The 12,224-nt window shown below is 39.9% G+C and overlaps 1 protein-coding gene across 2 annotated transcripts in view; it reads right to left on the reverse strand.

The window, feature by feature from the left end:
• DHRSX (dehydrogenase/reductase X-linked) overlaps positions 1 to 12,224 on the reverse strand; it is a 170,524-nt gene that overhangs the window by 39,106 nt on the left and 119,194 nt on the right. For both annotated transcript variants that reach the window (XM_054056352.1, XM_054056353.1), the window contains exon 5: positions 6,317 to 6,524. In XM_054056352.1, the coding sequence (XP_053912327.1) occupies positions 6,317 to 6,524 (208 nt within the window). The remainder of the gene's footprint in view (positions 1 to 6,316; positions 6,525 to 12,224) is intronic.

The raw sequence follows: 12,224 nt of genomic DNA on the forward strand, positions 1-12,224 counted from the left end.
ATTCAGCCTTAATGAGTCTTTTTTCTCAAAGGGAGATGTTAAACTAACCTCCCTCTGAAGGGTGACAAACTATCTCCACCCTGCACCCTCCTCTTCAAGTCCCTTTTGCCTTCTCTGTCACACGAGTGCAGTGCATTACTTTCAAATTACCATTAAGCCATCTTTCTGTTCTGGAAAACAGTGCATCTATGAGATCCACTGTCTTGTGTGCCACAGGGAGTTGTCTTCTCCCTCCCAACCCACTGTGCAGGGAGAGTCTGAGCAGTGGGAAAAGCCATATACCACATACCTTGCAACACACTGCGATTCTGAACTAGTTCAGAAACAGTGTCCTGTTAAATCTTTAACCAATATTAATAATCTTTTATTAAGACCAGTAATGCCCTTTAGACAAGAAAGAATTTGACACTGTGACACAAAGTAGCTATATTTAATTTCCCTGAATACATTAAAGTCTGGTGTTACCTGTGTCATACTAGAATTACATTGTTATTGCTCCTCAGAAACCAATGAACGTTAAAATTATTTTCATTAGGCTTAACAAAAATGTACTGATAAACGTAAAAGTAAACCTTTCTAAAGTTGGCATCCTGACTTAATATTCTTCACTATGGGTTGCAGGAATGGATTCGGATCACCTGTGACCTGCAGCACAGATAAAACACATGCTGCATACAAACTAACACTCTGTCCATTGGACTGATGAATTGGTCTGCTGATATAATATCCCATTTATTTTTTTAATTAATTCATAGAATTTGAGGTGTCCCTTCACCAGCACATTGACTTTTTAGGTCAGAAATTTGATTTTTGCAATTAATGGTAATTGCTGCTAAAGTAAAGGATCATTTTGCAAAGCAGCAAATCCTTTCACATTTATACAGAAAACATTCTGCAAAGAAGGACTGAAATATCCTTATGTGGGTGCATTAAGCATTTGAATATTTATCATCTAGCTACAGACAGGAAAACTTGGGAACCTGCTGCAGGAAGGACATGTTAAACTGAATACAGCAGTGTGCTGTAATTGGTATTTGGTCCTGTCAAGGGAACATGATTTATCTCGCAAACAGAACCAGAATATCCACGAAAAGTCGTTGCGGGGAAGCTGCTTAAACAATACAAGTAAAAAAAACCTCATATATACTTTGAGTAAAAGAAAATACAAAATAATGTATATCTATCTTATTCTCTATAAGACTCTTTTATGATTACGGTTTCTATAGTTTTAGCAGCATTTTATTAAGCAGAAGTACAGTGACAGTTCTTTTCATGTAACTGTGAAAGACATCTGTACTGACAAAAATATTAACAAATAAAAGTGTAATTTTTAAAATCTTTCCTACTTCCTCTTACAAATTTTCCTGTTTTATTTAAAACTTTGGAACTAAAAAAACAGTACTATTCTACTACTATGCTACATCAGCTTAATGGTTGATTGTTTTTTTTTCTAACTGAAGATACCATACATCCCATAAGTTCTTCCAGATGAAGAGAATTGCAAAACTACAAATAAGAGATCAATTGTGAAAAGGAATCAACCAGGAATTTTCAAAAATAAAAAAGCTTTGCATTGAAAAAAATGTTGACTCATCAGACCATTCTGAGGAACAAAATCTGTTTTAAACAAATCTCCAGGTTAAAGAAATTAATTTGAAACTGACGGAGATACCTTACTTCAATAGGATAACTTTGAAAATAAATGTCTGGAGTTTCAGTTTCATCAACATTATCTTTCAAAGTATGAATGATAATGCACTTATAAAGCTAATTACAAGTAAATTAGGAATAAAATTTTCTGAAATCACTAAAATCAATGGGTTTAGTCTGAAAAAGCTATTCATATTTTCCAAAAGTATTTTAACATCTTAACTCATTGTTATTGATGGACATTACATTCATCTCAGCAATGCTGACAGGACAAAATCCTCTACTTTCTCCCCAAACTTAATACAACCTCATTTACCAACATACATGACACACATACAAGAAGTGAAAATGAAGGACAACATCCATCCAAGAATAAGAGGTCTCCAGAGACTTCGCAGACAGATTTTCCCAGCAGGATGTGACAGCTCCTGTTACAGTTCTTTTGATCTGGCTAACAGAGATTTAACTGGAGATACCTTGTCTCCCCAGCATACCCTATGGTCCTGGGCAGAGCTGTTTATCCTATTTTACACTAGCTAGGATGCACACGTGGCAATTCTTTCCATTCAATATCTATGGTCACTATGGCTACAGGGAAAATAAACAAAACAAAGCAAAAATATTAAAAGTATCTGAGGACTGTACCAGCTTGGAAAGTTAAAAAAACCCATCAGTTTCTTCTGCAGTTGGAGAGCAAAGGAAAGAGAGTAGAAAAAGTGACTAACTGTTCCTGAATATACAGGAGACATGAACTAGAAAAAGAGTTACCGTGGCTGGGGAGTTCATAGATCTGTGATTCACAGCTTTACAGGGCCCATTTGGCATGCAAAAAGAGAGAATGATGAAAGGAATACTTAGTCATGGAGAATAAAGCTAGACAGAACACACAAAGATACTAACCCCTGGGAAAGGCAGCATAGTCAGGTGTGACCCACAGCCTGGGAAAGGGAATAAGGTATTTTTTTCTTTATTTTCCTAAAATTCCTTCTTACTTTGGTACGTAACGTACTTGAAGGAGTGCCCTCCATCCCATCCTGTAAGAGAACCATGAGCTCCAGTGAACTGTTCAATCCTATCTCAACCTGAAAGGGTGGCATAATGTTCTTTAAGCTTTTGCTAAAAACAGGACAGCCATATTCTCTCATGATTGCATTTTTTTCTTCTCTTACTTTAGAAAGTATTACTTAAGGCAAGCAAAAGAGGAAAAAAGGATACCCAAACTATGCTGTTAGAGGGCACAGTGTACTACCATCAGTATGTAATTGCTGAAATCACCACTGTTAAAACGCTTGCAGATAGCATTTCTGTTAAACTTTCACCTCCTTGAAAACAGTCGTATCTGAAGTAGGGATGAAGGAGAATGATTTGCCTTAAGGATCCCCTTGTTGACTCATGTGATTGCTGTTGAAAATGGTCTGGATCTAAAAGACCACAAAGGTGTTTGATGTTCTTCATATATCCTTCAGCAAAAGAACTGGGAGAACAGTCATTGCTCTTGTGCGTTTGCATTTTCAATAACACACATGAAACGAGCTATGCTCTGCCAGTCTGGAACAAGCTCTGTCCTGCCTTGATGTACCCATGCTGTGCCTCTTACCAGTATGAGTGGGAAGAAGAGAAGAAATGACAGTAGCAGGGGAGAAACAGGTTTGGGACTAGGGGGAGAAAACAAGAGAAACAGAGAGGAGCATACGAACTGGTTAGCAGAAATAGGAACCAAAAGAATCAGAGAAAGAAGAATAGTTAGATAGGTAGTGGAAAAGCAATGGAGACAAAAAAGCTCAAAAAACATAGCTAACAATTAAACTGTTAATGTAGCAATCAAGTAGGCAAGCATGAAGAGAGAGATAACAAAGGAAGAAAAATAATGTAAAATGCAAGAAAAATAAAGAAAAAATAAATCAACCCTCCTGCCAAAAAAGTAGGTGAAAAGACAAACATCAGAAATCAGATTGGTAAGACGGCAGAAAGAAAACCGAAGAGGAAACATGGAAGACAGTAGCACAAGCTTCATTTAATGCTGTTCATGGGACAGACCTTCCAAACATTTCTTAGGCTGTTGCCCTGAAGTCACTGTGATATATATTGACTGCTGCTTCAGAGCAGAACTCTGAGCAGTGAGTACAAGCAATGGGCAGCAATGGCCACAACTGTGACTGCCAGCCTGGAGCTTCCCAATTGGGAGAACTGTGCCATAGAAAAATCTGCGGTAAAGCAGAGAACTGAACCTCGATTTACTATCTCCTTTATATCAGGACAGTCTTTTGCCTTGCCTTCTCTGCTGTGTTCCTTACTACCATTCATCTTGCGTTTGAACACTAGCCCAAGCAAAAGCTAGGGACAGTGGGACAAGAAGATGGTAAACAATTCAGACCACTGCTGGTGGTATTTTTTCCAGCACAGAGTATGCCCCCCTTTCTCCACTATGAAATTACTCCAAACTGATTTACTGTCTTCCTGCAAGATGAGGACTACCAGACAATCCGAGAACATACACTCAAGTGAAGAAATTATTTACAGCCAACCAGTGCAATTGAAAATAAGGAAAAAAATCAGTACAAAATTTTTAGAAATATTTCCCATTCACATAAGTGGTAAAAAATAAGGGATGGCGTAACTGGGAAGCTGTGGCAATTTGTGGAATGCTATCATTTCACAGTATTTATCATAGGTGTCTTTACTGCATCTATGAAATCTCTCAAACGCTGCTCTGAATCACAAGGCATCTCTGAGGCCCCGTGATGTAAGCAGTGCATCATGTCCTGTAGGCACACACTCAAACACACAAGTGATGTCCCTGTTTTTAGCAGAACCGTTTATGTGATAACTAATTATTCACCTGAGTGGGGGCTTATCAGCAGTCAGGCTAATAAAAAAACAAACCCCAGGAGTATCGTCTTCTGCCTGAAACAAGAAAGGGTTTGGAGCTGAAGCCACAACCCCTTCTGGATCCCACCAGTGTGCTTTTGTGCTCAGAAATCAGGCACTGCTACCCCTCCTGAGTGATTTAGAACATCCACGTGGGAAAGAGTGAGCAAAATCAGCCAGAGCCCGTCGTACTTTATGGTTCTTCTTTTGCCAGTAAAGTGGAAATATAAAGGGTAGGGTTTGGTGCAAAACCTACAGGTAAATCTCAATGGTGTGTTATTACCTTTTCAATAAGTTTGGTCACCTTCATTCTTAACCATAACTTTCCCAACTGAAATATTTCTGGTTCCTTTAAAATATGAATGATGAATCATAGGAAAGAATGATCCTTTAGGCTTTACTATAATCAAGGAAACTATTGTTATCTACAGACACAGAACAGACAGACTTAATTTTGCGCTTTAACCCAAAGAAATACTAATTACAGTCCCCTTAGTCCCCTTGAGTGGTGCCATCCAGCTGATGTCCATCAGAAACAACGAATGCATACATCAAGTGAAGAGTAAGGGTAATTTCCTGTGGTAGTTTTACAAGCAAGAGGTTAAACTGTGACTACCTTGAAGAGTTTAAACAATGTGTTTGTAATAAAACTGATGCCATAATATGTAATCAGAAGTTAAACAAAACATTTGACATGCTTAATGCAGCATTCGTATGTAAAATGTCTGCAGTGGAAACAGCCCAGCCCTTTAATTTCAGTCTTTGTTCCAAAATGAAACCTCAGGCCAGGTGCCTCCAAACATGTGCTGAAGTCTCAGTCAAAGGACAGAGACAGAATTTCTCCATGGAAATGACGCAAAACTCAGACTGGCTCCATGCAGACAGAAACACTCTGGAATCCATCATTTTTATCCAGCTTACTGGGTTAAAAACTCAGGATGGCCATGCACTTGGATCTCGGTAAGCTCTCGGGGAAAGTGCAGGGGGTGACCCAGAAAAAGCGCAGGAGCTCCGGCATTTACAGTGAATCATCGGGCTGATGTGTGAGAGAGCAAGCACCATGGGGACAGGAGGGATGACGTAGCCCAGGGACGGGAGGCAGACAGGAAAGTTGGAGAAGGACTATGAGGGCAGCAGAGGCAGAAGACCAGAAGGTCAGGAGAGGTGCAGGACAAGGTGGAGGCCAGAAGCAGAGGGAATGGAGGATGGCATGCCAGGAGCTGCAGGCGAGTGGGCAGAGCTACCAGTGAGGAAGGAGCAGCAAGCAGTGGGTGGGCTGGGAGAAGCTGTGAGGCACTAGGCTGGTAGGGTTTACTGCCCCCCTTCCAGCCAAGTCAGCAGCCCCAGCTGAGTTGCAGGAGCTAGCAGCCATAGACATCTGTCTGCGACCGTCTGAGGGCAAGATCAGGGTGCCTATGAAGACTTTTAGCATATGCCAAAGCCATTTTGAAACCCCTCATTTACTGAGAACCTTCCTGATTAGGCAGTGAGGAGTCCAGGCTCTGCACCACAACCACCACCACAGTGTAAGCATCAGAAAAAAGCAAGGCTTTCAAGGTTTAGAATTGAAGACTCAGTTTAGAAGGCCATACATTATTTTTATCTTTGACTGAAAGTTGTAAGCTTTGCTCAAGTCTGAAAGATACTTGGCAACTGCTTGAGAATCACCATTCATTAGAAAAAGAAAAATAATAAAGGGAACAAAATCCTCCGCATTCAGTATTCGGTAACAATTCTCTTGGAGTTTAAGCTGCACAACTTTACTGCAGAATAGTGAATACCAAAAATGGATTGGTACCTGCTTTGTAAGTCGTTCAGGTGCAATTTGCCTACATAATGGGTGGCTGATGAGACAGTGATGATCCTAGCATTGTGACTGTGCGTTCCTGATTGCTTCAGCGCATCCAAGAGGAGGTTAGTCAACAGGAAGTGTCCCAAGTAGTTCAAGCCGAAGTGCTCCTCAAACCCATCCTCTGTCTTCTTTTCAGGGACCAGCATCACCCCAGCTGGAGAAGAAAGTAGAGGTAAAACCTGTTAATTTATTTCAGAGAAGGAGCAACCTAGAAGAAGCACGAATCTCATGGTGCAGAATGTAAACACAGCATTTAGAGCAACGAGTGACTGGTGATGGCATGTGAAGAGTAAAGCCGACACTAATTGATTCCTGCTGAGAAAAAAGTCAAACCCCCCAATTCTGTACTTTCATTCAAAGAACAGGTAGACTGAATCTCTCCCTCCCTCAGTCCCTGCAGAATTGTGTGGATAAATTAGTTGTTTTGTGAAAAGTGTTTTGAAGATCTTAAAAGTTTAGTTAATGCATTGCTGTCAAGCTAGAACTCAATGCTGCAGATCCACAACAATAATTAATCCAACAAAAGGTAAGAGCTGAGTGATCTGAACAACATTCTCCCCATCAAAGAGCTCAGAGCAGTGGAGACAAGACCAGGCTAAGCAGCAGACCTGCTCTCCCAGATGGCTTTCTGCTGAGTCCTGGCTGGAGTTTAAAGATCCGTTGAGTCTTAATCTGAAATCTGCAACTTCTGTCTCACTGCTGTGGGTGAACAAAGATGTAGTAAATTTAGCCAATATATCTTAATTCCTGTGCTTACAAGCAGCTGCATATTGAAATGAGGTTTTGAAGGCTTATTTGGGAATATTTTTGCATCTGTTTGTACTAACCAGCTTTTAAACTCAGTGCCTAAAATAAGTATCCACGTCCCTAGCACACAATGTTGATTCCAGCATCTTGCAGAGAATCCTGAGCTCATGCATAAACTATAGCATGTACTGAGGCTATGAGGGGTAAAGCTATCCCACTCAATTATAATGTGGACTTGAATGTTATAAATTAATCTTATTTTATTAAAATTTAATTATCGTACAAGTGGACCTGATCTTTGTAATTTAAACGTAGATGGACATGGCTTATGGAGAACAATGTTGCAGGCCATTTGTCTTCTCTCTAAAACACACAGATATGATACAGCAGAAAGGCCATCTCTGCTCACAGACATGACAGTGTCAGCTTTGTCCTTGTGCTACTTCCTGTGTCCATTAAAAAGCCTTTAACATCCCATTTCTTGATGTCAGCACTATGATAGCATATTAAATTATCATTTTAAATTGTACATGCTGTGCATCTTCATCATTCCTTCTCTGGTGGGGTCCCACCACCTGACAGTCCTGCTTTGTTATTGCTGCTTGAGCTGAAGAAGAGGTATATTCAGGATCTATTTAGCACAGTCAGCACCTATAGCGATTCACCTATGGCTGCCTATTGCTTAACAGAGCAACTGGAAAACCAGTATGAGGGGAAGAAATGAGAGAAGACAACAGAGCAAACAAAAGGTTTGGTGCAACACATGCAACACAGCGCACCTGCATACAGAGACCTTAAGACTGAACATGACCAATGCTGTCTGATGGTAGGATGAAAGAAACACAACACAAATTAATGACTGGGCTTTACAAAAGCTCTGATATATATTATATGCGGTATATAATGACATCCAGAAGAGTGGCTGAGATTGTACACTAGCATGAAGGTTAGAGATAGACAGAGCGGTGAAACAAGTCCTGTTGAAACTTTTTCTTGTTTTCTGGGAAGAAGGAAAGAGTGGAAAAGCAACAACCTCCAAGCTCCCAAACTAGGTCTCAGCCTGCTACAGAGCAAATTTTAGCAGAGATGGAGCTTACCACGAGCTCTTGGAGGGCAGATGGGAGCAGTTACACATCTCTGAGCATCTGGGCTGGTACAAGGAAATGATTTGCATCTCTCTAAGGCCCAGCTTGCCCAACAAAGCTCTGACACTTGAAAAAGGCAGGAGGAAATAATTTGCCAGAGGACTGTTTGCAGTAACACTGGTAAAATGCAAGCCCAAGAAAAGGCCAGCCAACATAAAACAACCCTGGCCCAGCAAAGCTGATGTGAACTCCACATGCCGCTTCTGCATCTGCTGGGGTTGCCGCAGGGCTTGCTATAGGCACCTTGATCTACACAGTTCTGCCGTCCGAGTTAGACAGAGGGATGGAAGAATTTGGAGAGAAGTGCAATAGCTGGCTGCTATAGCCATTCAGTTTCACATCAAGACCAGCAGGGAAACCCAGGGAGGCTGTCACAGATCACATCAGCCCCGAGAACATGTGTATTGTAGCAACTGCCCCCTTGACCTCCAGAGAGGTGTGGGATTTCAAGAGCACACAGAGGCTTTGCTCTGCGCCTCAATTAGTGTCTGCCATCTGCGCTGCACATCCTAGAAGCAGAAAACAGATCTGAGCTCAGGTCAGGAGACAGAAAAAAATCATACACGTGCAAAGCGCAACTGTTAAGACACACATTCCTGAAAATTATTTTGCTCATTCTTCAGGAGCTTCCTCTAAGAAGTTATCATGTTCAAGTCCTTCAGCAGGCTCAATCAGCTCTGCCTACACTTGTTGCTACTACAATCTCTTTTCTGTCTTTAAGAGCGGGTCAGATAACGTTAATCCAAAACCCTTTCAATTTTATTTTTTTTTGAAACAGATTCTCATCTTTGAAGAGGTTCATATCAAGACTATAAAAATATCTTGCCCTGCAATTTGAGGACAGCTTCTCTTATTTGAGGAGAAGCCATTTTAATTCTCTGAGAGGGATTGTACAAAGGAATACCCAATAGGTAACTGAACCTGGCTGCTTCTCTGACAAAACAGAAAACCTTATAAGTGTAGCAGCAAGCTCTCTATTTTAAATTATTAAACACCTAACATTCAATAGATACTAAAAGTGGCATGCTATTGATTTTCTTTTGTCCAGAAACATCATCAGCTTTACTCAAGGACCCTAAATGGTAACTCAAGAAATGAAAGTTGCTTCTATTTTTAAATCCTTCAACTAATCCAATACTATTTGAAACATTAAGAAACGTTTTTTTGTTTTGGTTTGGTTTTTTTTCACCTTACTTTTTCATTATAAACTAAAAATGGCTTCCACAAAAACAAGTATCTTTCCGATTTTAATTATCAGTCAGTCTCCTGAGTTTTTTTTGAGTGCATGTGAAATTTGAAGTGGTAGCATACAGACCTTTAATGTCAAACATTGCAGTCCCAATATGACTTTCTTATAAGTTTTTCCCTCTTATTTGCTGGATTTTTTTCTAGAAAATTTATCTTTCAAAATGTCACTGATATCAACATGGCATTAGAAAATAAATCAAGTGAGCTGATCATGAGCTTTTACTTTGTAATTGTTTAGTTGTTTTTTAAATATTCAGGTAAAAGACTAACAGTATGCGTGCAGAAAACTGCCTAAATGAAATATCAATGTTGTTTTTACAAGAGTAGAAATAAATTAGAACAAGGAAAACATGATATTGCTGAACAACTATTTTTATAAATGCAGTAATACACGCCAAAACACTGCAGATATTCATTTATTGTGATATGCTCAAATTAAATACATTTTAATTAGCTTTAATGAATAAAAAAAATCTCTCTTGTTTTACTTATATGACTAGGCAACAATCATATTTCTCTCAAAGATTATTACAGCTCAAGCAAATTATCTTTGTAAACAGAGATTTATCATTATTTTCTATAAAATTTTCTAATGAAAGTCTTGGTTTGGGATCCATCAATGAATTAGTCTTATGTGATTTTAGCATCATAAAATCATTTAGGTTGGAAAAGACATTTAAGACCATCAAGGTCAACTGTAAACCTAACACAGAAAGTCCACCACTAAACCATGTCCCTAAGCACCACATCTCCTGGTGTTTTAAATACCTCCTAGGATGGTGACTCAACCACTTCCCTGGGCAGCTTGTTCCAACACTTCAAAACCTTTTGATGAAGAAATTTTTCCTACTATCCAATCTAAACCTCCCCTGGCACAACTTCAGGCCATTTCCTTTTGTCCTATTGCTTGTTACTTGGGAGAAGACACCAGCACCCACCTTACTACTCACTCTTCTCCAGATTAAATAACCCCAATTCCCTCAGCCTCTTCTCATAAGGCTTGTGCTCTAGACCCTTCATCAAATTTGTTGGTCTCTGGACACATTCCAGCACCGTAATATCTTTCTTGTAGTCAGAGACCCAAAACTGAACACAGGATTCGAGGTGTGGCCTCACCTGTGCTGAGTACAGGGAGATAGATGATCATTTCCCTGCTCCTGTTTGCCATACGGTTTCTGATACAAGAGCATAACAGATCATGGCAGTGCACACAGCATAACCAAAAAGTTTATGATTGTTGTAAATATTACAGGCCAGGCATATAACATTTTTATTAGGTTATATAGGAGAATTTATACCATGTCTGCTTGTTCTGCAGATGATTGTAAACATTGCTGTAATTCCTGTACCTCCCACTGCAGAGACATTCTTCAGCTCCATTATAAAATACGTTTTAAGAGCTTTAAAAATGCAAGCATTATTTCATTCATCTATATTTATTCACAGAGGGCTACTTGAAGGTTTTTAAAGGTAGTTCTCTCATACTCATGCCAAAAGAAAGATTTTAAATTTCTTTTGCACATGCAGAACAAAATGTCTCCTTTCGCAGCTAGGCTCATGGAGGGTTTGGCAGCAGTGTATGCCATGCAAGTCCTTTTATCACCAGCAAAGCAAAGGTTGGGCTGACAACTCAAGAGGTCAGCTGCATACATTTATATGTAACACCTTCACAGCAGCAGGTGAACCTATATAATCACATTCAGCCAATCTTGCTATTCAGAAGGAAGAGATACATGCTGTACCAAAAAAGTTCCCAAGGGGAATTTAACAGAGACAGTACCTCCAAGTAAAAGCACAAAACCTTTTCTTCATACAGCTTTTGTACTGATGTAGCTGATACATTTAAGCAGCATTTTCCATCCCATAGGCACTGCCACACAAAGTGACTCATCTCTTTAACAGTGTCAACACTGCTCTGTTCTGCACACCCATACACCAAAAGATCTATGTGTGAATCTAGCTATAGGATAGTATAGTCCGCTTCTCTCCTGAATAGGGACAGCTGTACTGGAGTGAACATCTCAAATATCATATAGCATCATCCTTTGGCTAGGCTGCCTGTACTACATTCCTTGTTACGCTTTGCTCAGTTGGGCTATGCTAATCCAGAATACGCTTGCCCCATGTTTCTCCTGGCTAGTGAGCAATGAGAAGGTGCAACGCCTTATTAGAAGAATTGCCCCTAGAAGTGCCTGCTGGAGACACAACCATACTCACATGACTGCTTTTTACAAGTATGCCTTGGCTGGGCTGCAGAAAGGTGGATTTACTGTATTGCTATGACACACTGCTTGCTAATCTAGATATGTAACCCTGAGTCTAGTGCTGGTATGCCATACAGCTACTGGTATCTCAGGAAACTGTTATGAGTCTAGACAGAACCACACACAGAAGCCAGATTAAGAGTGTATAAAAGCTGAAAGGGCAAAAATCCAAACCGTTCAGAAGAAAAACACAAAAATACAAATTATGCTTTGAACAGCTCTCCAGTGCTATGGTTCTATTTTCTGTCTTCCCAGAGGTAGAGGTAGTTCAGACTGTTTTACTTCCTAATAACTTCTGGAGCCCTGTATAGATGTATCTGCAGTTTTCTAAAGCAAAATGTGAGGAAACTGAAGCAAGAAATTTTATCCCATGATATAAAATGATACCTAGATGACACCTAGAATCCACACTAACGCAGTGTGGACTCTGGGTCCTCTTGCATCAACTTA

This window comes from Cuculus canorus, chromosome 1 (assembly GCF_017976375.1).
Source record: "Cuculus canorus isolate bCucCan1 chromosome 1, bCucCan1.pri, whole genome shotgun sequence".
NCBI lineage: Eukaryota > Metazoa > Chordata > Aves > Cuculiformes > Cuculidae > Cuculus > Cuculus canorus.